Here is a 25,303-nt window from a genome sequence, read left to right as displayed (position 1 = left end):
TCCCCCATTGATAATGTTAAGATGTGCTGAGTTTTCCCTGAGTCTGCATTTGGATGTTTGAGAGTGACGTGCTCCCGTTTTTGCGTTGAGAGCACGTGAAGTCAATAAGAAGTCAGTAACGTTAGCGTGGACGATGAGCTTACTCTGCGAGAATCTGGAAACCGTGATTGAGATGTGCATTTTGGATTTAGCTGTGATGATGATTGAGATATTTAGCCTTGTAAATGATTAACTATGCTGTACAGTGCTTGCTGTTTGAGCTTGTGAAGACCAACAGCATGACAGTTCTATATCAAATTATTTCTCTGGTAGGCTATTTGTGAGACCATAAGGGGAAAGGAGCATGTCACTGAAAGACTTTTTCCCCTCATTGCCTACCGCTGTTGTCTTAATGGGTTTTTCCACCGCCGACTACACTGTTTTAGCAAAGTCAGGACAATTCATAGCAGGAAGTCACAGGTTTTAAACATGATCGAGAATGGAGATCTTGCCATGCCAGTGTAGCTATTTAAGGTGGATTTTTCTGATAACGAATCCCATTTCACTCCCCAAAAGCAAGTTCTTTGTACAGTTACGACTCATTGCTCTACCTTGTGTAGAAACTTTTGTCTTAAGGCCTCTTGTTTGTCATTTTACTGTTGTTAAGTTTTTGTTCCGGTGTGGGCACTTGTTCATTTGTAATTCATGTATGCATTAGGACTGTATAGGTAATATGATCGTCACAATATTGGACTAATATTGCTACTAGTATCTTTTTTATTAAGTACCTTTGTAATGTTCACTTTTTTCTCAGCATTATGTACAGCAACTATTCAAACAGTAATTAAGTGCATTATTGTAATTATGTGTGTTGATGAGTTTGAATGGAGACGAGTTTTTCTTTTTTTTTTAAACACATTCGTTCCTCTGGCATGTGCTGATCTGTATCTTATACGTTTTGGACACTGATGAGATCTGAACAGGCTCATGATTTGCCTTCATCCAGAGCTTTCTTCTCTGCTCTGGTCTTCTTAAAAGTATCGGTCAGTGCCCAATGGCCCAGGCTGCGGAGCACATTATCTCAGAGCTCTTGAGTAATATTTTTAACATCATAATACTATGCTACAGCAAGACATTTGTCCTGGTGTCATGGACATTGCACTGTATGACACCCTGAGGACTCTCCACTAAGGATGGGACGGTGCAGGCTGCAGTGATTTCTGTGACTGCACAGCTGTCTGTCTTCATTGTAAACATGCTGTATCTGCCTGAGCACACGATTGGACTGACCAGTCCTAACAGGACGACTCTGGCAATCGTCCCCACAGATGAGCTGTCTGTCTCTGTCTGGCCAGAGACTTGAATGTATTTGTGTACTGGAGCACACCAACCACCCGTTCTCACCCATGTGGTCCCATCCTGCCAGACACATCATCGGCACTCTGCTCCAGGGACCTTAAAAACCCCACATGTACAAGTTCAAATCTAAATACTGCAGTTGCTGTCTTTTATTTTAATTTCTTCGTTTTTGCCTGTATGCTGTACAGACTGACGATGCAAAAATCAATCCCCATATTTTTTTCTCCTCTTAATCATTCAGTATTGTAATATATTTAATATAAAATAAAACTTTCATCAACACAACTGTGTACGGAGCCTTTTCTAATCACTTTAGAGCTTGTAGAGGAAGGAAAAACACAATGTGTGTACTGGAAAACTGTCTCCATTTATTAATTGTTTTATATTACAACACTCCTGAGATGGAGTGATCCAGTACTAACCTTATTTAATCGATCAATAATCAGCCAGACATGACTGATCCACATTAAATACATTTTCTTGTTCAATGTCATTATTAAAGTGTTTCTTCCATGATTCATTCAGTCATAGAATAGACACCAAAAAAATAAATACAATCTTAATCTTCATTAGTGATCAGACGAAACAGAAAAGAATAGGTTGGTAAAAATGCATCTCTCCTCTCTTTCAAGGTTGCTGAGAACATTCATTATCATTTCTGTTGTCACAGGTGGATGACGTTTATCTGCACAGAGCTAAAAGTTCTGCTTCAACAGTCTGAACTTTTCTGACGGACAGAATGAGACTCATCTGTCATCGTGCACGGTGGGTCCGACTGGTATCTGCGAGATGTCGTCCACCTTTATCACAAACGCTCATGTGAGGGGTACCTCAGCGCCTGCAGCCTTTCTTGATGGAGGGCTTGAGCTGCCACGGCTGCGTCTTCATCAAGCGACTCTCGGATGCAGCTTTTCAAATGGTCGATACCAAACCCAGTGGTGGCAGAGACAGGAACCACGTGTCTGAAGGTAATGCACTTCTTCGGTATCATGTCTTCAGGTAACAGATCAGAGAACTCTGCAGCAGGGAAAGCCAAAGCAATTATTGTCCTGTTAGCTTGATACAGGCAAAACAAATGTTATGATTCTTTCTTGCTTTTGTTTTTTGGTTGTCATCACTGAAAAGGTATATTTAATGCTGCATCTTTTTGGGTTATTGACTTGATTGTGTATAAACTCTTGTCTTCTTAACATTACTCCCAACTGTAACTCTTCTTCTGGTCTTCATCTAAACTGGTGGACAGCTAACGGCTTTCTGACTCCAACATGACTGTCTCACTCACACATATCAAAATAATAGGTCTGAGATCATCCTCACATAAGAATAAAAATTTATATGATGCATTGAAGTCAAAAAGATGCAGATTTTGTATTGAAATATCTGTAAAATATCCAGGTGAGACAGAGGTTAGCATTTAATATATTTTTTCCAATGCAAGTGTTTTCTGTGCTTTTTAAGTTGTTGTCTCTGGGTATCTGGGATTTAACATTGAACTGCAGATATTTACAGATGCTTATTTTCTCATTATGACAGGTGATTGTTGTGCTGTGTCCAATGTCTTGTTAACAATTTTATTTCCTGTGGACCACTTGGCACTTACATGCAGATGTTTTGAGCTAACACTAAGTTATAGATTCTGCTTTTATATTTACTGCTGATTAACATTTTTTACTCCTGAACTTGACACTTATCCTCTAATTGGAAAATTCTTCACCTCTTAGTTGTACGAATTGCAGAGCAAATCTGCAGAAGACTCAAGTCCATCTTTAAATGTATAATTTAATTTGCATCATAAATTTAAGCAAATTTGTAAATGAATGAAAATGTAAAGTCTATCAAATTCACCATCTGGGTTTTGTAGATGCTCCATTAGCTCTTGTAGTTTGTCCTCAGCCTCAGGCAGGTCCATCTTATTCACCACCAGCAGAGCAGGCTTCGACACAAGCTCCTCTTTGTACAACTCCAGCTCCTTGAGACAGTTGCGAGAGAGGAGGACGAGGAGGAAGAGGAGGGGGATGAAGAAAAAGATGGAGGAGGTAAATAAACGGTACACATGAGGCAGATGGGTGAGTATTCAAATTTGACTTCACGTGTAGTACCAGTCTCACCTTGATGAGAAGCAGCACAGCTTCAAAGGCCGACCTAAACGGTGTTTTACTAGCCAGCTGAAAACCACAAACATCAACCTGCAGCCACACAAAACGCAATCAACTGAGACTCCTTTGTCATCATCACAGCCTGAAATTTTTAGCGACATTAACCACATCCAAATCCATTATATGTAGGTGTCAGCTCTGCTCACCACAAACAGCAGCTGCTTGGTCCTCTCCACATGTTTTAGGAACTTGTGGCCCATGCCTTTGTTTATGTGAGCTCCCTCAATCAGGCCTGGGAGGTCAGCGACAGATATCTACCGGGAAGAAGACAAATGATAATGGCACTCAAAGAGGAGAGAAACCAGTTTAAGGGACTGTTAGTAAACCCAGCACTAATAAGAATCCCAGTACCTGTTTGTAATCTTTGTACATCAGTTTGCCGATCTCTGGCTTCAAAGTTGTGACTGTAAAATAAAAAAAGATTTTAGTCCCTCACGTAGTAAACACACTAAGTCAGTAAACACGTGTGTTGTATTATGTACATACAAGCGTAGCTGGCAATCTGAGGTGTGGCGTTAGACATGGCTGTCAGGAGAGAGGACTTTCCGGCATTTGGGAACCTGATTCAGAAGAAGAAAATCTGATATTAAAAGAAACTTAAAGCCAATTTGAGCCTCAGCTGAAAGGAACTGATATCTTCATGTGTGTTTCTGCTCTCACCCAACTAGGCCCAGGTCGGCGATGAGTTTGAGGTCCAGCCGGATGTGTTTGGCCTGGCCCTTATTGGGCACAAATGCAGAGTAGGAAGAGCCTCCATGTCCTCCTTTCGCTACTATCACTCGATCACCTTCAGCGTTCAGGTCCCCTTAGAGGGAGAATGGGGACAAAAAGAAAAAAAAACACCACACACAACACCTACATTAATGAGGCAGAATTTTTACAGTTCATTTGTTTTTCCATTCCTGCCTCTTCATACTCTCTGACACACAAATCCTGTACTTCACCTCCTACTCAAAAACATTCATGTGCATGTTTACTTAGAAATGTTTGAGCAATAGTATGTGGTTTGCCATATGACATATTACCAAGTATTCTGCCATCATCAGTGGTGACAGTGATACCAGCAGGAGCAAAGATCTCCTTGTCATTCCCCTTCTCTCCTTTAAGTGCTTGGAGACTGTTGATAGACAAAAGTCACACACACACACAGACACACACACACAATAAATACAAGAAACAGCTGTGACTGACAGGTGTGTATTTTACAGTATGTCTGAGGAACTCTGACATGCATAAATCATCAATTAATGTCATCTCAATTTCTGACAGGGCACTTCAAAGGAAAGCCAAGGTGGGATTTAGAGAAACCAACCTGCTGTTGGCTCCTGCTCCACCTACAAAACGTTTCTGCGGGTACTTGTCCTTGATCCTCTTCAAGGTCATGTTCTTTGTCGCCACAACCCAAACATCTCCCCCGTTCCCTCCCTGTCCCCCGAGACGGGGTAAGCCCATGCCGCCAGTACCTCCGCGCACATACAGACGGAGATTGTCCACAAAGTTTCCAAACTGCAAAGAGGCATAAAAGACTGATGAGATTCACAAATGTATCCAAGTACCTTTGAGGACAATGCCACTAATGATAAACAGATGAGTCAAGTCTTAAGCAAGGTAACCTAAACTAAACTAATAAAATGTTTTAATTTTTACAGTCACCTAGGTTTTATACCACAGACAAGTTATTCAACCAAGGAGAGCACCGTAAAACAACAGGTGACTGCTACAATTTTAAAATTAAGATCAAATTATGGTTATGGGAAACTGTTACCTCACTCTCTTTAAGCCAAGACTACAAAGGAAATAATAATAATAATGCAATTAAACAAACTATGTTGTTTGACAGATCAGTCCAAACTCAAGGTCCAATTTTTTAGCTGTTTCCTGAACTTTCAACCACATTATGGGTTTGTTTTTTTTTCCCCAAGTCCAAAATGAACTTTCATGAGTAACTGGCCAACATGGGCCATACTGAAAGAGCTCCTAATGAAAGTCCAGCCACTGAGACCGAACGTTAGCGTTAATCTCCATGACAACCGAGCATCTGCTCATGAACACCATGTAATGTGTTTGAAAGCACCAGAAAAACAAACCAGTATCGTAATAACATTAAATAATAAGATGAAATACCAGCAGAGACCATAAACAGAATTAGTCCGTGTTCATATTTTGCAGTTAGTTAGCCAATTAGCTTCCCAGCTAATGTCACTATTTCAGATGTTAGTAAAAGGTCACTGCCGATTAAACTGTTTTCATGAGATTAAAATCTGGTCTGCTTCAGTACTTACCTTCCGGAGGCAGACTCTACTGAACTGGACCATGTTCAGTGGCGTTTAGTGCCACTTTTTCGTGTTATTGACCCAGCTAGCAGTTAGCAGACATGTGTTTGTAGGCAGGACAGGAAGCGGTGGCTTTCTCTCAGCTCATTGGATCAAGACACAGAAGAGGCGGGACTCTGCAGGACTGAGCTGCTGTTGGGACCTGATGCCCCAGCTCAGGACAAAAACACGAATTCATATACACTATGCTGGTGAAGATAAACTAGGTTTTTCGTTCTTTTATACAAAGTATAATACCAACACAAAAGACTATAGCCCCTGCACATACGATAACAAATGTCAAACTGTCTAAGCATTGGTTGGTAGTACTTTCACTTCAGTCAGTCTTTTTCCTCATTGTTACCTGGTTGTTGTTGCAGCTGCTGTGTGCGGGACACAACACTCTGAAAAAGATCCTGTGGTTATGTTGGCAAACCCATATTATGGCTATATTGTGGCAGTAGTTATCTACAAATGTACTATTTAATAATTCTCTTCTAAAGTGTAGAAAGTTACATTTTCATTTGCAAAACATTAAAAAACTAAACATTTTTTTCAACATGCAGTATAATTCATGAAGTTTTTGTCCCCAAACAGCAGAGCCTACTGCTGTCAGGCCAACACACTGGTCCAGAGTCAACTGGGTCAACGAGAGAGCCACAAAATTGGGTATGGATGTTCGGAGTCCTCAGAGGGTAAGTGAAATGATTCTGGTGACCTCCTCACCTGTAATCATCACTTGATGGTCAAAGATTCTTCTCTGCCTGTGGTATCATACATGAAAAGGTGCTGGATCTTGAAAACATAATGGCAGGATTTGCACAAAATATATTGTGGATGTTCAAGTTTCTTCTATTCTTATTTTGAGGCCACACTGACTCTTTGTTGGTAAAGGTATCTAACAAAACATTATTCTTTTTCTATTGTGGGTAACAATTTACTTTAAATGACCCTATTTACTATTAAAATAAGAAGATAAGCATTTATTAAATGGTTTATAAGCAGGTTTAATGCAACTGTACACAGCCATAGAGATATTTTGTAGTATTTATCAATGAAAAGCAGCTGTCAAATATAAGTATTACACTGGCTTTAGTAAATCAGCAATGGTCTGGCTTATATTGTGGGGTGATGCCTAAATAATAACTAGGTTGCTCTAGCAGGGTTTTATTAGGTTGAATAAGGGCAGAGACAATAATGAACAATACTGGAAATGTCTTAAAAATAACTAAAATTTGGGCAATGCTTTTTTTAAAGACAGAAGTCGGCGACAGTCAGTGAACAGCACAGAGTCGGCGGCGTAGTGAGGATGCTGAGAGATGCTCTGATCTTCCGGCTCTCTCCTCTGTCCGTGAACGCGCTCACGCCTGCCGGTGCAGAGAGAGATGCGCATGTGATGACAAAAGCAAACGCAGGACCCGGTTTCAGTCTCTCTCTCTCACACACATGCACACGCACACACACGCACACACACACAGACAGACAGACTGACAGACACACAGAAAGACATACACACACTCTGCCATCAAGACACTGAGAAGATCTGCCCCTCAAACGACATTTACAGGCTGATCAGACCTGAACATACCAGGTCTGCTCGGATTTAACTGAACGGAGGTAAGTGTCTAAGTGTGTGTATGTGTGTGTGCTGACGAGAAAGAGGTTGGCTTATCATCTCATGCAAGATCCCGGACAGTTGGATAGGTCCTCCCACCAGTGTCTGCCTATATTTAAACGGTTAGAGCCGTGGGTCGTGATAACAGGACGCGACTGGGAGATAGAGAGATAAATCACAGCGCGGTAAGATATCCTGCTCTTGGCCGAGTGTTGCGGATGTCCGTGAGTGTGTGTGTTTGACCTAAATTATGCAATGATGGTGACATACCCGCTGTCGCATGTGCTCCGTGTGCCTTATTGGACGCAGGCTGCAAGGACTGCTGCTTGGAGTCGGGAGCGTAGTGGGTTGGTTTAAGCTTGTGTGGGTCCATGAGGATGAAGTGTAATGATGGGGTAACACACTACGAGCCTTCATCATTGAGCTCCTTCAGTGCTGCCTGTGATGCAGCAACATCCACATTTATAACCGAGCTAGAGCTGGGTTGAAGTGAACCTGATTTTGTAACTGACCCAGGCAGCACAAGTTCCAGAGATGAGGCTGTAGTTGTTGGCTTGTGAAAAACAAACTGCACCTTTCAAACGGAGACAAAGTTTAAAAAAATAAATAAAATAAAATAAATAAAAACCCAGCTTGAGGCATTGTTTCCAATTAAATTACACATAGGCTTCAAAATGTACATCATGCTGTTTTATTGACCACAGTGAACGTAACAAAGCCATGTATTTCGCTTTAAGTTTCATTTGTTTTCCATTTGTAGGCCACAATACTCAGTACACCATGTTCTCGAAAAGTATGATCCGTCCTCTCCACACATGCTGCAAAAAGCGCACACGTTGGCGCATGAAAGGGCAGAAGAGAGTAGCTACAATGGACCAAAACCAAAACGAAGTCAACTAACATCTTGGGTTTGGGCATTTCTATTCTTATCACATTCCGGCTGTGGGTGTATTGTGTTTTACTTTATTTGGGCTTTTCCTTTCAGGTACAGCAGTTTGTGGATGTAATGCAGTTTAACTGTTTTTACTTTGGTCTTTAATGAAATTGTGTTAAATATCAGTGTCACAGAATAAAGCACACTGACTTATCCTCATAATTTATTCCTGCAACTGCTACTGTCATCTCAAAAATACAAAACTGTATTGTTAAATGGGTCTAGGTCTCACATGATGCAACAACAGTAATCGATGTGCTCTATAATCATTCTACTCAAGCTGAGATTGTTTTGTCATACATACTATTGCTAAGGTCAAGAATGAACTTCCTTACTGATTTACATACTACATTTTTTTCAGAAATATGGGGAGACTTGTAATTTTGAACTGTCCTTTGTGTTATTTGTCGCAAAACATAAGACTATGATCTTAAATTAGTATAAATTCTTGTAAATTAGATTGGATCTGCTTAAATCCACATGCAGTAAGAGATTCATTTTGGTCCAAAAGTTCTGGCAAAATCAAATTTTAGGCCTGTAAACAGTGTGGAGTTTGTCCAGTTGAGCAGTGTTATGGAAATACCAGTATCAACCTGCCAACTGGGGGCACGACATTTTCCAAAAAGGGTAGTCAGGTGTGTGGAATCCTAGTGCTTTCACTGAAAAGGGTAAACAGGCCAGCGACCAAAGACAACCGGTTGGCTTGCAGACACAGGTCAGACAGGGGGAGGGAGGGAGAGAGGGGTGCACGTGAAATGAGGCGGACTGTATTGGCAGCAGGGAGACATGGGAGTTTTAAGGGAAGTGAGCCAGAGTTTTGGGAGATAAGACAAAAGCAGTGTGGGCAGTGTTTGGTTAGTTTGAAACTGGGGCAAGTGGGCACTGCTTGCTGTGGACGATGTGTAATGTTTTGGCGGGAGTGTGTGTGAGTGTGTGTTGGTGGTGGTGGGTATGAGGGGAGGAGGACCTCTGATGGTTTGGTCTGTCAGCATGCCAGGACCACATTCTCATCCCGCTGCCATTGAAAGGGGCGGTAAAGACATAAACAGGGCCAGTGGGATTAGGGCCCACTCGGAGGAGTGATCAGGGGGGATTTGCTGCCCGGCGGGCACACAATGGCACTGTCGCGTAACACACAAACACACACTACACATGCTCACCGGCAACGTTTCACAACAGACCCAAGCCTACATAAATCTGATTAGAACTCCCTTTTGTTTGGGAAGCGGTACCGGGGTTAACAGAGGCTAGCCTCGCCGCAGGCCATGTTTGATAGGACAGGGGGTGTGTGGACGTTGGCGGGACGGCAAAGAGAAAAGCTGGGGGCATGTTCTGTTGTGGCGGGGTGTTTCCACGTGTGTGAAGCCCCAGACAGACAGGGAGGGTCATGGCTGTGTGTGGAAGTACAATAACAGGATGAATAAAGGTTTTTTTTCCTCCCCTCAATGCCCGTGTTTCTGAGTCAGCTGATGATGGTGGATGGAGACAGGATCTAAGCTATCACGAGACAACAACAACACGGGCAGACACAAAGACAGCAAGCTGGTTTGAACCTGTTCAAATAATCTGACCCAGAAATACGAGGCTCTGCTTTTAGCTGAATATCAAGTGGACAGCTACAGAAACATCTGGAATGTTCTTCATATTTCTATAATTTTGTTCCTCCACAGTGCCGGCTCTGGCCCAGGCTGCAGCCATGCCTCTTCTGGAAGAGACCACTCTGCCACAAGAGCACCCACCTACTGTCCCAGTAGTCATCATAGGTAAGCTTTTCATCCTTAAGCTCCTGAGCTTTAATCATTGCACACTGACTTGGTCCTTGGTCCACAGTTTAAAATCTCTCTCAGTCTATCTTCTATCACATTATGCCATGTGGCCTGTTGTGATGCTAATCCACCATTTCCCAAACCCGGGTGTGTTTCCAGGCAACGGGCCATCAGGCATTTGTCTGTCCTACCTGCTGAGTGGATACAAGCCCTACCTAGATATAGCAACTGTCCACCCAAACCCGATACTATACAGAAAACTGCAGGAGACCAAGCACCTACCCATCACTGAACAGGTAAAAACACCTGCAAATTCCTTGCATGTGTACAGACGACCTCACAGTCACCCTGGTATGTCATGATAGGGACATTTTCTTACAGGATCTTGAATATTTGAGTGAAGGTCTTGAGGGGAGGTCAAGGAATCCAGTAGCTGTGCTTTTTGACACACTGCTGCACCCCAATGCTGACTTTGGCTATGAGTTCCCTCCTGTCCTTCAGTGGAGGAGGGACAAGCAGCAGCACATCCCACATCTGGTGCTGGGGAAGGCAACACCAGGAGGTGCTTGGCATGTAAGCTACAAGGTTTAATCTTTCACACCTTTATAATAATCCATTGTTTCTGGCAATCCTTTTCTTTTTGTCCTTATTTGACATCGCATTTTCTTCAACCACTCTTTTCCCTCCTCAGGCCATGGAAGGCTCCATGCTGACTATTAGTCTTGGCATCTGGATGGAGCTCCCCGGTGTCAACTACAGGGACCTGACTAGCGGGAAACGCAGGTAAAGACAGGGGACAAGATTGATGGGGTTTAAGCCTCCGTTTAATTTTGTGCTACCTTGTTCCTCATCGTCTATCTCTTCTCTCTCCAGGGATGTAACCAGTGACAGAGCCACCCCAGAGGAGATCTCATCCTATTACCGTAACTATGTGAAGCTAAAGGGCCTCCAAAAGAATTTTGTTGACAACACCTATGTGACCTCCGTCCAGAAACTCTGGCGGGGGCACGAGGGGGGAGGTCTGGAAAATGGGCACACTGATCAAGGAGATGTGGGGGTGAGAGATGGTGGGAATGAGGGAAATGGAGTTGAGTGTGTAAACAGTGGAGGAGGGGGGGCTCTCTGGGAAGTAAGGGGATACCAGCAGGTGCAGAACGACACTCATGTCCCCTTCTCTCTGTTTGCTGAGAATGTAGTTCTGGCCACTGGTGCATCCGATTCACCGATTCGGTTAGGTGTAGAGGGAGAGGATCTACCATTTGTATTCCACAGTATCTCAGACCTGGGCTTGGCTGTAAGCCGGAGAAAGCTGGACATGAACTCTGATCCGGTTTTAATTGTAGGTGCTGGTTTGAGTGCTGCAGATGCAGTTCTGTGTGCTTGCAACAGCAACATCAGAGTGCTGCATGTCTTTCGTAAGAGCGTAGACGACCCAGATCTCATCTTCAAGCAGCTGCCCAAGACCCTGTACCCAGAGTACCACAAAGTGTACAACATGATGTGCTCTCAGACCTACACAAATGTGGCTCCCTCCTCTGCTCCTAACAGACCCCAGGCAGTTAGTATTGCCTCTTCTGTATGTGCCAAGATGTGCCCAAAGCCCCAACTTGCCACAGGTAGCATGGCTGGTAATGGCGGTGTCAGCCTATTTCCTGACTACACCAGTTTCCCTGAACACTGCGTGGTGTCCTTTCAGTCTGACATGAAGTGTTTGCTGCAGGGGAAAAACTCCCTCAAGGCATTCAAGATCTCCATGGTCCTGGTGCTGATTGGGACTAATCCGAACTTATTTTTCTTGAAGGGGCAGGGTCAGTACCTGGGTCAGGATCCAACAAAACCCATCTCCTGCAAGCAGAACCCCATTGATATCCACCCCTACACTTTTGAGTGTACCAAGGAGCCAGGTCTGTTTGCCATGGGTCCGCTGGTGGGAGACAACTTTGTTCGCTTTTTGAAGGGTGGTGCTTTAGGCATCGCCTCCTGTCTGCTGAAGAGATTCAAGAAGAAAGGGAAGCTAATCAGCAGTGGAGGGAATAACTTCATCTGAAAACATGATGGAGAAAAAAGAGCAGCACACTTTGGTTTTAGGGCACAGATTGAGTCCTTTTACCAACTGATGGAAAAGGTGTTGGGGAGTTTTAATATGTTTTAATCATTAATGCAGTGTTTTCTCATCAAAGCTTAGGCATTTTTACAACTTTCTGAGACCAAAAAGACAGTGGATGTATACTAATTAGTTTCTAAAGAAACAAAAGACATCTTTCAAGGGTATTGTCTGACTTCCTAAGAAGTCCCCACAAGTCCAAGCTACCATGTGCCAGTGTTTTCTAGTCAATCTGTAACCTCACAACTGAATGGGACCTTATTTTCATCAGGGTTATTTATTCGTTCACCATGTGTCTTTTAATCCATTTGCTAACTAACTTTACTTGCTGTCATATCACAATTTAAGTCTTGTTTTTCTAAACTTTAGAGGACGCAATACTATAATGTAGAAGCGACTGCTCTAATTTTTTATGCAACATAAAGCTTTAGTTGTGTCAGACATGGGCACCCGCAGAGCAATCTGTGGTCCCGCTAACAAACTTACCATGATCTGAAATCTACGCAGCATAACCTCATTACACCAGATTGATCCCAGAACGTGTGAACCGACAAGTTCATGGCTACGCAATGTAATGTAATGTTAATGTTCCTGATTATTCTGAGCCTACCATCTTTTTTAATCTTAAGTAATTCTTCTTTTAGCTGCTGTTGTAGGTAGTTGGAGCCATATACTTAAAAAAAAAAAGTCTAATAATTCTGACCTGTTGCTTTGATTTCTATGCAAATAATTTCACTTGCAGATCTGAATGTATTGTTGGGCACCATCTGCTAATTTTACTACAGACGGCAAGTTTGGATCCAAGTGTCCTGAAAAAAAAAAACCCATGGTCATTAAAGGATCATTCTGGTGTTTTACATTTCTCTTCTTTTATACTTACCTCCATACAATGAGAAAATCTTCTCATTCCACTCTAGTGAACAGTGAAAATCTTAGCAGTTTTTATAATTATTTAGATTTGCATTCAGAAAAACAGCACAAGAAACAACTAAATGCACACTGTTTTTCCCAGTAATAATGTTTGATATTATTTTTTTTCTCCTGGATTTGATTTTCCAGAAAAACTGTGAATGCTTCTGCCTTTTGGCAGTCAACTCTCTATTCTGATACATGGAAACCTCTCACCAAATTAACCCATGCTTTAAACCTTAAACTAAAAACATTGTGTTTACTGAGTGTAGTAGTACTGTGATTTGCAGACAATAGCATATCAAGAAACGCCAGTATGGTCCTTTCACTTTTATCTTAGAAGATAATTGCCAGTCACATAATGACAAGAACATAGTGAAAAAGTACAGTTCTTGCTGTCATAATTCGTTAATCTTGATGCCACAACTGAAACGCTTAGCGTAAATTTTCTTGTCACTCTGGGCAGAGTCAGTGTCAGAATCAGTGCCAGCTGATCTATATCCAGCAGAATTCATGCAGATACACATGGACAGAACAGGAAAAACACACTTTTCCCATTTTTACAATCATATTATCCAAATAGTTTTTTATTTTTTTTTTATTTTTAGCAAACCAAATCTTAGCATCCACTTTGTATTTTTGTGATTACATTAAGCATTTTATTTTTTTAACATTTTGGCTATCCCTGTGAAGACATCTAAACGCCATCTTGAAACTATTCATATGGCTGGTGTACAAGACTATGTTAATATATCAGTATTTATTACTGACCCTATGTCATTGTAGTCATGTCATTGGGTTTTCTTGATACTGTGAAACACTAGACAGCAAATACCAAGTCAGATTTATTCTATATCTATTTCTGAGCTACACCAACAAGTCACCAGTAATTTCCCAATTCATGCTGACTTGTAGAGCTTTTTTCTTTTCCTCCATATCGCCCAACTCTGTATGTGTGTATCTATAAATTCTTCTGCCATTTTTTAATACAGCTTCATGGTAAACAGCCAAAGTACTACTACTACTAAACTACTGTTAAGTGCCAAATAACAGTTTGGAAAGCTTATGAGCAGTGACAGTAGCAATTTGTTTTCCATTTCTGCTATATTTTGCTTCCTTTCAATCTTTTAAACACTGTCTGCAAGAGTGTGTTGCCATATGAATAATTTTTTTGTGTGTGCCGCTCACGCACAGCTCAAGGTTTGTTTATTGTGATGTGACACTTTGATCCCTGTGTAGGGAAATTATTATTTTTTCCCCCTTCATACAGTACAGTAGTCATAGTCACTGTTGGGGGTGAAACATTACTAAATAATGTTACGTAGTCACATTAATTTTTCCACTAACAAAGTAGTTTAACACATTACTGTTTAAGTTTTGGTAATCATATAACAGTTAACTAGTGAAAATGTTGTTACGTGTGTTAAATATTGAATTTTAGCTGAATTATTCCTTGATGCTTTTTTCACTGACTTCTGAATATCGTTTTGATATACATATTAAATATATGCATGCAGGCATGAATGACTGCATAGCAGCAGCTGCTTTGAGCAGAAGACAGAAAAATGCTACAAGGACAGACGTGGTTAAGAGTTTCAGCCAGTACATAAAAAAAAAACAGGACTGCAGAGGAGATTGGGTGACTCAAAAGTGGACATAACCCTTAATGTTTTGAATTTACTTCAAGGAAAGATTTAAAAAAAAATATATGACCCTTTTACATCCAGGTCAGACATACCTGTCCACTACTGTCAACTCCAAGAGCAAATCTGCTTGTGTAATAAAGCACTGACAGGTTTAGTTTGTGCCCATCCGTTTATTTTCCATTTTAATACAGACGTGTATTGATTTTAGAAAGCAACTTGCAAGTAGGTAGTTAAGTAGTAAGCAAAATAATTGCAATTTAGAGAAACCAACTGTTTCAAGGTCAGTCTCCTAACTTCTCTTGGCCACTCTGCTGCTCATGAAAGAAACAGATTTTATTACTGCACAATTTATGCTTAATGCTGAGTTAACTCTCAACTTGTACATGGCACTTGCTGTGAATATGAAGGGACATGTGGATGTTTGGCATGACGACTGCTTATCTGAACAGTTTCAGATCTGTAAAAGTGCCTGAAGGGTTGACTCATCAGAAATCGTTAAAGAAACGGTAACACTTGAATCCCTCTCAAGTTTCTAGTTCAGCTAAAAACCAGGGAACACATTTGGTCTTAACTTCAAAACGAAGGAAAAGCTGCTTTCAGCATGTAGAGTTTTAATGCTCTCTTGTACTGAAGAGTTTTTAATGTTTTGTATGCCATATTTTTTATTATTGACAAATAAAAACAGAAAAATATCTAAACATAAGGCTCTTTTGTTACATTGCTTGCTGTCAGTAGAGCAGAGAACATACAGACATTTATAGAAAGGTAGAACAGGAAGAAGAGAACACTGGTAAACATTTCTGAAAATTTTAGCGGATATGAAGCGTTAACTCTATGTTGCATCTATCATAATTATAGCTGAAATACAGATAGAGACAACAGGAGTTATTTATGAAGTTATTTCTCGAGTCCTTTTCATATGGTCTTGATGGAGTATTGCAGTATTTCCTGTGTCTTTGAAATTAATTCCCATTGGAGGACTTCAAGATGTAGGCATCTCATCTTCTCTTGGTTAGTTTGGTGGGGTTGTACCTAAAGACACACACAGACACACAAAAGAGTTTATCTCATAGGTCTGTGCTTGTCAGGATGGGCTTTTAACATTCCTCATGGATCATTCCTCAATGTCCTTAGAGGCTTTTTGAACAAACAATAAAAACAAATTAAGGCCCAAATTAAGCGCTGTAAAACATGGACACTGTTTGAACAGCTGAAAGCAAACAGGCTTCCTATAAACCACGTCTGGAAACTTCGTTTAGTCCTACCAAAAAAAATACCGGATTGTTTTCTTAGCAGCAGAGTCTGTTCCCCGGCTACGCATGACTGACTGAGCATGACTCAGTGATCAAACAGCTCAGCCTTGACACTCAGACACACACACACAGGCACACACAAAATCAATCTCAGACTGTCTCTTTTCTGCTTAGTCAAAGAAAACACGGCAGCGGCGGCAGCAGCAGCATCGGCAGCTTACATCACCTGTTGCCCTGGTAACCGATGTGACGAAAGAATTACTACACCCTGATTGGCTAAACTAAAGCTACAGACGCCCCATATCCATGATTCTCAGTTAATTATGTTGTCTGCACCTGATTCTGTTCAATCTCTATTTTGACTATCACGCGTACTCAGCGAGGGACAGAGCATGTCTTAATACAAAAGACACAGTGTAGAAAGTAAAGTAGCTCTTTCTAAGTGTTTATGAGCTGAGGTCTAAATCACAGAGGGACGTACCAACAAAGAGACATGATTGGCTTTCTCACCTGAAGAGGTTGTCTCCCACAGTCTCATCCCTTCTGCTCTGACGTTCCTCCTGAAACAAACATAGGCTCAAATCATGTACGGAGGCCTCGGACAGATCACAGACAGATAAGACAGAAAGCAACAAAAATTACCTCAGCTGCATCTTTCAGCCATTCATCCAGATGAGAGTTCTTGCCCCTGTTGTGAACCAACAGATCAGACCCTCTAATGATATGGTGTGAGCCTTCTGCACCTGGCACTTGGCTCTGTAAATATACACACAAGGATGTTCATGTGAAAAAAAAAAAAAAAAAGGAATATGGCCCTGTTGAGATTTCTTTTTTGTACTTTTGCTGCTTTTGTGGTTGAAAATTGATTTTGAACATACTGCTCACTGTTGGAGATGATGCTTTTCATCAGGACATCTCATAAACTTACAAAAAATTGGAAAACCTGTCTCGCAAATAATGGACACTTAATGAAGAATGAAAAATGTTTCTTATTGTTTCTGGCGTGCTCTACATTCACTGGTGTGGTTGGATGGAAAAGACTACATCTCTTGGCATATATGCAGCTACAGGCATTATATAGTCTGCTGTGAGATTTATAATTTATTTAAGTAGTGTCTTTAAATTTCAAATGAGGCTTGTGTCACTAGCACTGTAGTCTGACCTTGCGGAAACATTTGAAATTCTTTGTGTAGCTGTTGCCCGGCATCTGCTTTGGTTTGGTTTTGGGAGGTGCGGTCACAGTGAGAGATCGAAACTCCACTAACACCAGCTTTTTAGGAAGGTCTTCATCAATCCTGGATTCCTGCAAAACAACACATCATCAAGTGATCTAAACAACTGTAACATGGTGTTCATGCACTTTCAATCCACTTTAAATCAGAAATCAAAGCATCTAGGTACAGTTAGAAAAAAAAAGAAGCTTATTCAAAAGGAGGAAGAGAGAGAGAGTAAGAGCTTTTTCACAGGACTTACCTGGACCTCCTGTTTGATCATAACTGGTTTCACAGGGGTCTTTGTCTCTTCTTCAGGCTGGCAAACATCTCCCTGGAGTAGATCTAAGTCCTACAGGAACACAAAGGGTGAAAAATGAGTAGTAACTGTGAAACATAATTGCATATGAAACTGCAAAGTGAAACAGTTGTGTGTTAGAGGAGACAGTTATAATTTCCTTTCTCTAGATTACAGAAGGAAGAAGTAAACAGATGAATTGAGAGCAAATCTCTCCTCACCTCAATGAAAGATGCCTCATCTTTAAAATGCTGTATGTTGTCACTTTTAATGGCAGATGACATATTTGGAGGTTTGCTGGACTCGTGATTACTTGTGCTGTATTCTGAAGGATGAACCTGTTCTGTCTTGATGGAGATAATATGCTGTTCAGATTTTTGGCTCTGGTTCTTATGGGCACTTTCCAGGCCTGCCAGCAGCCTTTTGTTGGTTCCATTTTCTTCTACATAAATACGCTGCCTCTTGCTTGAAGATGAAGCCTCCACTGTATTTAAACTATATTTCTGTTCAGCTGAACTTTGCCCTCTTAGCTGTGCTTGCTGGCCTTTATGAACAGAGGGTTGCTCATCAAAGAAATCCATATCTTCAGACATGATAGATTCTAATTCTTCCATCTGTATCTCTGCTTCCATCTCCTTTCTCTTTCTACTCCGTAGCTCCTCCTGGGCAGCGTGGGGGACCCCGTGTGCCGGAGCCTCTGACCATCCTGTGAACAGGTCAGCTTTTGATCCCATTGGAGTCTGGGATGTGGCTGCAGGGACTCCGTCAGAACATGTTTCTTTAGACGTGGGTGAAGTGTTTGGCGCCTGTACCCTGCTAAGGGATGATGCTAGCACAGGCCGCTTTGGCTCTGACATAACGGTGGAGAACTCATCGTCCAATGGCCTTGAAGAAAAGATGAAACAAGGCAATGGGTAAGAACAGACTTTCTTATTTACATATTTATCAAAAATGACATTGCATAACTCCAGTTTTGGAAAGTTTCCTAGCACATGTCTATAGCTAATACATACTGTAGTATCACTGCTTTCTCTTCATCTCACTATGATATGAAAATCAGTTTGCTGAGACTTGAAACATGAGCATTAGATGGCTCATCAAATTAAACATTATTCATCCATCAATCTATTTTCTAAACTGTTGAGGGTTGCAGGGAGTAAACATCATGTCTGCTTTTACTGTACTCAGTCAAAGGCATGTTCATTGTCAACTGCACATTGACTGAAGCCAGCGCTGCATTACATTAAAAAAAAAGCAAAACATTGGCATTGTCCTCTAAAAGCTCAAGGAGCAGATATTTACCTTTTTTTGTTGACTGGCTGAAAGAAATTTGTAAGAGTTGACTGTTTCTGTGGGGAACCTTGTGCAGGAATTTTTGGCTTCTGAGGAGATTGTTTCTGAAAGAATGTCTTCACGCCACCATTGGTCCTAGGAATGGAGGGCTGGGACCTAATACCACTACTCCCTTCACCTGAAAAGGCAAAAACATTGACTGGCAAATCAGATTTACATTATCAGAATCGGTGTGAGGTGAATCAGTTTATCTGTAATTCATTCTTGCAGCGACCTGTCAGTTTAGACTCAGGCTTCTTCCTCTGCGAGTCTGTGCTGTCAACAGTGTTGAACGCTGAGCTCATTGTGTCAGCCACGATGCACTGAGCGGAAGCCGTCTCAGCTATGACTTTGGATCCATGATGCTGAATGGTGCTCCGGTTTTGCTTCTTCTCAGGAGTTTCTCCTACCGCCGTCACCCCCATCACCCCATGTAGCTCTGATCTGGCAAATGCATAAAATTACACACATCAAACAGGTTCTCTGGAAGGGACAGAAGAGTGCAAAGGTTGGACAACTTTGACATGAGATTGATGTGTGTCTGTCGGTACCTCTCTGATGGCTCTGTGTTCATTGCGTATGCAGTGATGTTTTGAGATGTGGCAGGTAAAACAGTCTCATCCACCGTCACGCTCTGTGACAGCGAAGCACTCGGGATTTTGGGTTTCACTTTTGGTACTGACTCTGAGACACAAATGAAGACAGAAAAAAATCAAAGAAATTTAAATGTAATTAATTAATTATTTAATACAAAATAAAATTCAAGAAAACAATCAGTGCTTTTCTGCCTGGTCACCCACCTGAGTCTGGAGTTAGATTGGATGGATTGCAGTACTTGTCACAGGAAGCAAAGATGGCAGCCAAACCAATTTCAGACTCTGGGATGACTCGAAAGCCTTTTCTGTGTCAGCGGAAAAAGGAAAAATGCCAGAGAGAGAGAGAGAGTTTTAAAGCTTTCACAAATCACTCACAGAGCTCAACAAGTAAATTACCAAAATGCACTTGAGTAAACTTCCAAAGAAGAACAAGTGTTTGTGCAAACCTTTGAACAATGTTCTTCACAGAGTTTGCCCACTCTGTGGTAGAGGAAGGAAGCAGAGTTTGGGAGCTGCCTGTTATAACATCGACCACACAGCTCTGTGGAGACTCCAGCAGGTCCCGGGGCAGGGAGCCCTCCTCCAGCAGATGGCTCCTACCACTTCCAAAACTCACTGCTGCACTCAGACGCTTCAGCTGCAAAAATCATAGAAGAGCACCAGTGTTAATCCGCATGTAGGATTAGAGGGAGCATGATACTGGGTGTCCCCATCATTTTGTTTTATCCTGGTTGAAGCTGAAGTGCCTCCATTCTATTGTTGGTCTAACTGAAGGCTCAACCTTTTTAAGCGATCCATAAATATTTTAGTTATTATAAAAGCATTTGTTCCAGGGGATATTCTATAGTGTTGCTGTACTAATGTACACTGGATGAATGTGCAGAAGTAATTTTATATAAGAGATGTTTTCAAATGTCCAGAAGACATCAGACTTCGCTTCATACCGTTGTGTCGATAATGGAGCATACATCACATTGTGATGCACCAGGACACAACATCAGTGATGTTTCCTGGGGTCATCAGGTGTTTTGGGTCTTGTGTAGGGGCCTGCAATGGTTAATCCCACTGCAGATGGTGTCTGCTAATGTTCTCCATGGCTGCTTTCTTCAAGCACAGAGGACAAGCTGGTGAATATGGCTTCCCCCACTAGAACAATTTGGATGGGTGTGGCAGAACGTCTGCGCCCTGTGGCTTAGCTGCATCTCAGCAACATCAACAGCCTCTGCTGCCCTCCGCTTCCATCCTGTCCCTCACCTTGATACCAGCCTGAGAGACCACAGACCAAGGCGGGCCAGAGAATCCAAGGGAGGGTGCCATGCTGGTATATCCAGGCCTTAAACTTACCTGGTAAGCCTGACTTGTTCACTGCAGCCAGCCAGTCCTCCAGCTCTCGGCTGGTTGCTTAGATGATGCTGTGTCTCTAAGGCACATATAAAGTCTGCTGTTCCTGATGAGGTTTCATAATGTGCACATGCTGTCCAGCGCACCTGACCTCATCTGGAGTTTCAGGCTTTCATTCATGTGTGATTTATAGCTGTGGTATTCTATAGCAGCAAGCATGAAGTAAAGGCACACCAGTAAAATGGTGCAATGATTAGTCAAATAATTAATCACTTGTTTGACAAAAATTTAATTGCAAATTTTAAATGAGCTAATGATTTTAGTCATAATGATTTTTTATTAAATAAAAATCTACATTCTTTTACTTGATTAGACTGTGTAAACAAACATACTAATTCAAAACCCTTAGGTCTCGTAACTTGTGATGAACAATTTGGACACATTATTACAAGTAATCTAGAAAATAATTTATAGATCCTATAAAAGTAAAAATGAACATTGGCTGCAGCTCCTGTAAAAAGCAGGCTCTCCACTGGAGCAGCGAGTCTCCCTTAGGATCCCCAGGCTGCCGGCTGCCTGGCAACTGATATTCAGCTGATAAACATGAAGCTCAAAAGATCATGTGACTTTCCATCATTTTTAAGCTAATGAATGGAAAACAAGCTGGGTCATGGGCAATTATACAGCCAATAACAAGTGCTCATTTCTAAAAAAATGTTTTGTAGTGGTTTACAGAGTTTGATAACACTATTAGGTTCTCACAAAGGAAGAAACAGACAAACCTGTTTGGCACTGAGGAATATGAAGTTCTTTTCAGAGAACAGATGTTTGCGAACTGGAACCACTCCAAGGTTGACGTCCTCTTTATTCAAGCTGGGCTCATCAATCTCAGGGATGAAACTTACAAACAACGAACAGCACAGATGAGATGCTGATTGATTCAGTGTAGCTGATGTGTATACATGGGGATGGATTGCATTGTACCTCTCAGCTTTAGGAGGTGGCAGTTTTTGCTGAACAGCTTGTTTGAGCTCTGAGAAGAACTCCGGCTTCACGATGGGACGACAGCACAGCAGAGCAGAAATAGTCTAGTTAGGAAAACACATATGCATGTCAGCACATATTCAGGGACAAACACATCACATGTGCCAGTGAGGATATGAGGTCTGGTTCTGACCTTGATAGTGACTTTAACAGAGGGCATAGCCAGGTGGGTGCAGTCCTGAGTCCATGTGTTGACCAGCTTTCCACCCAAAGCCAGCAGGGCCTGAGACAGTGACGCCTTGCCATCGTTATCCAAACATGACGAACACACCACTGGCTTCTGAAGGTCCACACTGAGACCAAAGAAAAAAAAAACAGTGAGGGAGATATATAATGCAATAGCTTTAGAAAGAATTTGTGTTACATGTATCATGGTTCTGTGATGTAAAACACAACAGACCAGGTCATGTTTGTTACATACCTGAATTTACTGTAAAAAGCCCCAAATGTTATATTGTCCCCTGGCTTCAGGTTCACTGGTGAGTTCTCTGTCACACGCTGGCCGTTGACAAAAGTGCCATACTTGGAAGTGTCTTTCAATGTGAGGGTCTAAAAGTAAAATACATGAGACCAACAACTGAATTTATTGAACAGTCAAACAAACCATCCTACATCTCTCTGTTCAATTATTTATTGAAATGAAGGAAATGTAAATTAATTTCGGTATTAACAGATATAGAATAACTTTTAGATGATCTTATGGTACAATAGGTTTATGAATTTAAGAATGAAAGTGCACACAATAAACAGAAAGACTGAAAGGATTTTCATCAGAAAATATATCCAGATGATTCTGGTAAACATGAATAAAAAGAAAAATCTATTTTAGAAGAGTTTGGGATGGTTTTAATATGCAATATATTACTGAAGACATTAAGTAACTATTCTATTCTAACTATAACTATTACAAACAAGAAAAGAAGTGGAGGCTTCACCGTTACATATTTTTGTAAAACAACATACAGCTGTAATATGTCATGTCATGATCTGCCGCTTATCTGGGTCCGGGCAGTAAAATATTACACTTATGTACATTTATTTTGCCTGTGTATTACTCACCAAAGGCTGTAGAGTTTTTAATTTTTAATTTTACACTTCTGACCACAATTATGTAGTTTACAATTTCACTTATTTAGGACCAGTGCAACAGCGCCACCTTCTGCCATCACACAGGTAAACATTTTCCCAATGAAATTATATTACCCATCTACTTTACTGGAAGGGTTGGGTGATATGGACAAATTAACATATTGATAATTCTGTAAACTATTAACATCAGTATGAGACTCTGTACTGTATAATATCTATGTACTGTAACACTTACATAAGCAAACTAATGGGCAACCCACAGATCTGTGTGGTAATACAGAGTCACAAACATTTTCTTAAATTAATTCTAGTCTAATTCTAATTGGTGTCAGATCTCACTTTGTGTGAGATCTTACCTTGTATTTGCTATTTACCACTAATTTATACCACTGAAAATTATATCAAGATCTTCACATCATCAGGATGGGATCTTATTTCAGGACAGGAAGTGGTAATATTAAATTACTCCCAAGCTCAAGTTGCTGTTTGTGATGTTGGCTGATAGTTTGATTTTCAACAGAATAATACTGATGGGATAGACAGTAAGAGTGGCTGCATTACAGTGTTGTTGATGCTGGGGGGTTAGTTAGAGTTAGGGTTAGTCTGTCTTTTCTTGCCTTGTGCCAAGCGAATACTGTTTTTTAATTTCTTTTTTTTCTGCCATGAAAAGTTGTCGCAGTTGGAATCCATTGTTCACATTGGTCAGCAGGGTTAACACATCACATTCCAGCTGGAGAAACATGCAGTCTTGTATGTGTTTGGAGTTGTTGGTGTAATTGTTCAGAGCCCTTGGAGGAACATAATATTTCGGTTGTTTAAGCACAGTTTATTCTGCTGCACATATTCATTCCATGTAAAGAATAAACTACACACAGCAATTCTCTGGCCATTTCATCCCAGCATTGCCCAATTTTCTCTCACCTGGTCAGTAGCAGTGAGGCAAGCGTGAGCCCTGCTGATGGACTGGTCATTGACAAGGAGGATGTCACAGTTCTTGCGCCCTACCACGTACTCTTTACTGGAGAGGAGATAGTGGGTCTCACCTGTGGATGACAGAAGGCAATTTACGGACTCTTCAAAGCAGAATCAAAAACAACATGTAAACTATGTCTAATGAAAATAATATGTCCTCCACTGCACGCTTCAATGTCTATTATAAATATGAGTATTATGTGCAGTTATTTATATAATAAAATGTGGACATTATTCAGCACCACGCACAGGTTTTAAGCACTTTAGATGTTTAGATTTTTAAGATTTAGCAATACCACCAGGGAGGTGTCTGATCGGTCCCAAATGTATTCTGCAGCAGGACAACAAGCACAGACATAAAGCCAGAGTCGTAAAGAACTATCCTCTGAGACAAAGAGAACAAGGAGGCCTGCAACAGATGGCCCAGCCCCCACAGAGCCTTGATCTCAACATCACAGAGTCGGTCTGGGGTTACATGAAGAGACAGTACACACAGACAGCCTAAATCCACAGAACTGTAGCAACGTCTCCAAGATGCTTGGAACAACCTACCTGTGAAAGTGCACAAAGTTTATCAGGAGAATTGGTGTTGTTTTAAAGGCAAAAGGTGGTCACACCAAAAGTCAAATGATTTAGGTTTTTTTCTGTTAACTGCACTGTTATTTAATAACGTAACTGTACCACTATTACTGTTAAAGGAACTGCACTGATTTAAATTTGCCTTAAGCCAAATTTTAAACAGTTCTTCAGCCAATGGCATGTTTAGACAACATCAAACTGATCATGTATATTTGCCGTGAAACAAAACAAATAACTTTTTTTCTTATTACTCTCTTAGCTACAGTATCATCACATGGCAAATGTTACTGGCAGCCCCTCCTCCACCCAAAACATCTGATAAACACTCGGGTAGATGTTAACCAAAGACTGTTTGTATGCACCCTACGAAAAAAGCTGGCAAACAATTTATTTTCTACCTTTAGTTTATTTTTTAATCATAGATGTCGGCACACGGTAGCATAGCGGACTCCATTTGGAAGTTTAATCAGTTAGCTGTGTTAGCTGGCGGTAAAATGTCCGCCACGAAAGACAAAGTTACCTCCAGGTTGCAGCGGTGTCAGTATCCACATTTTACGTCTGTGTGTTGCTTTTCATAAATTAAAACCAGCAGCTAATAAGGAAGAAGACAGCATTTTAGAACGACTAGTCTATTTACAACTACCAACAACGTGAAGACCCACCCCGCACCACCGACTGACGTACAAACACTGCGCCGATTTTGTCTCTTCAAAATAAAAGTCTTGTCCCAAATTAGACTTCACCTATGTTATTTATTCAATATTGTATATTTCTGAGGGAAATTTCTTAAGGTGTCCCCTACAACCAC

General features: G+C 41.2%; 3 protein-coding genes across 3 annotated transcripts; 1 reads left to right on the top strand and 2 right to left on the bottom strand.

Annotated features, from left to right (window-relative positions):
* Positions 1-1,696: 1,696 nt before the first annotated feature.
* Positions 1,697-5,893, bottom strand: gtpbp10 (GTP-binding protein 10 (putative)). The gene is made up of 10 exons (XM_041044705.1): positions 5,777-5,893; positions 4,807-5,000; positions 4,520-4,611; positions 4,155-4,299; positions 3,981-4,054; positions 3,846-3,898; positions 3,641-3,748; positions 3,447-3,524; positions 3,184-3,307; positions 1,697-2,355 (listed from the first exon to the last, which is right to left on the bottom strand). The coding sequence occupies exons 1-10, from the start codon at positions 5,807-5,809 to the stop codon at positions 2,144-2,146; spliced, it is 1,113 nt and encodes a 370-aa protein (XP_040900639.1). The 5' UTR covers positions 5,810-5,893; the 3' UTR covers positions 1,697-2,143.
* Positions 5,894-9,321: 3,428 nt separating this feature from the next.
* On the top strand, positions 9,322-14,944 carry osgin2 (oxidative stress induced growth inhibitor family member 2). The gene is made up of 6 exons (XM_041045032.1): positions 9,322-9,900; positions 10,026-10,118; positions 10,281-10,417; positions 10,503-10,694; positions 10,813-10,904; positions 10,995-14,944. The coding sequence occupies exons 2-6, from the start codon at positions 10,052-10,054 to the stop codon at positions 12,166-12,168; spliced, it is 1,662 nt and encodes a 553-aa protein (XP_040900966.1). The 5' UTR covers positions 9,322-9,900; positions 10,026-10,051; the 3' UTR covers positions 12,169-14,944.
* A 9-nt stretch (positions 14,945-14,953) lies between these two features.
* Positions 14,954-25,158, bottom strand: nbn (nibrin). Its single transcript, XM_041045031.1, has 17 exons — positions 25,016-25,158; positions 23,866-23,987; positions 22,277-22,404; positions 21,989-22,148; positions 21,796-21,899; positions 21,594-21,711; positions 19,917-20,107; positions 19,675-19,775; positions 19,426-19,558; positions 19,110-19,318; positions 18,845-19,013; positions 17,764-18,427; positions 17,507-17,596; positions 17,196-17,336; positions 16,676-16,789; positions 16,544-16,593; positions 14,954-15,812 (listed from the first exon to the last, which is right to left on the bottom strand). Exons 1-17 carry the CDS (start codon positions 25,044-25,046, stop codon positions 15,779-15,781), a joined length of 2,559 nt encoding a protein of 852 aa, XP_040900965.1. The 5' UTR covers positions 25,047-25,158; the 3' UTR covers positions 14,954-15,778.
* Positions 25,159-25,303: the final 145 nt, after the last annotated feature.

Source organism: Toxotes jaculatrix, chromosome 8 (assembly GCF_017976425.1).
Source record: "Toxotes jaculatrix isolate fToxJac2 chromosome 8, fToxJac2.pri, whole genome shotgun sequence".
Lineage (NCBI taxonomy): Eukaryota > Metazoa > Chordata > Actinopteri > Toxotidae > Toxotes > Toxotes jaculatrix.
The sequence above is the reverse complement of the archived record's forward strand: the minus strand, read 5'-3'. Positions and strand labels throughout refer to the sequence as shown.

Excerpts from the sequence above, each read along its gene's own strand:
- gtpbp10 (XM_041044705.1), bottom strand. The coding sequence starts at position 5,809 with ATGGTCCAGTTCAGTAGAGTCTGCCTCCGGAAG. Across the intron at positions 4,612-4,806 it reads GGAGCAGGAGCCAACAGCAG|TCTCCAAGCACTTAAAGGAG; the intron begins GTTGGTTTCTCT and ends GTCTATCAACAG. Across the intron at positions 3,525-3,640 it reads CCAAGCAGCTGCTGTTTGTG|GTTGATGTTTGTGGTTTTCA; the intron begins GTGAGCAGAGCT and ends GTGTGGCTGCAG.
- osgin2 (XM_041045032.1), top strand. The coding sequence starts at position 10,052 with ATGCCTCTTCTGGAAGAGACCACTCTGCCACAAGAGCACCCACCTACT. Across the intron at positions 10,119-10,280 it reads TGTCCCAGTAGTCATCATAG|GCAACGGGCCATCAGGCATT; the intron begins GTAAGCTTTTCA and ends GTGTGTTTCCAG. Across the intron at positions 10,695-10,812 it reads CACCAGGAGGTGCTTGGCAT|GCCATGGAAGGCTCCATGCT; the intron begins GTAAGCTACAAG and ends TTCCCTCCTCAG.
- nbn (XM_041045031.1), bottom strand. The coding sequence starts at position 25,046 with ATGTGGATACTGACACCGCTGCAACCTGGAG. Across the intron at positions 19,319-19,425 it reads AACACAGAGCCATCAGAGAG|ATCAGAGCTACATGGGGTGA; the intron begins GTACCGACAGAC and ends TGCATTTGCCAG. Across the intron at positions 18,428-18,844 it reads CAGCCAGTCAACAAAAAAAG|GCCATTGGACGATGAGTTCT; the intron begins GTAAATATCTGC and ends CTTTTCTTCAAG.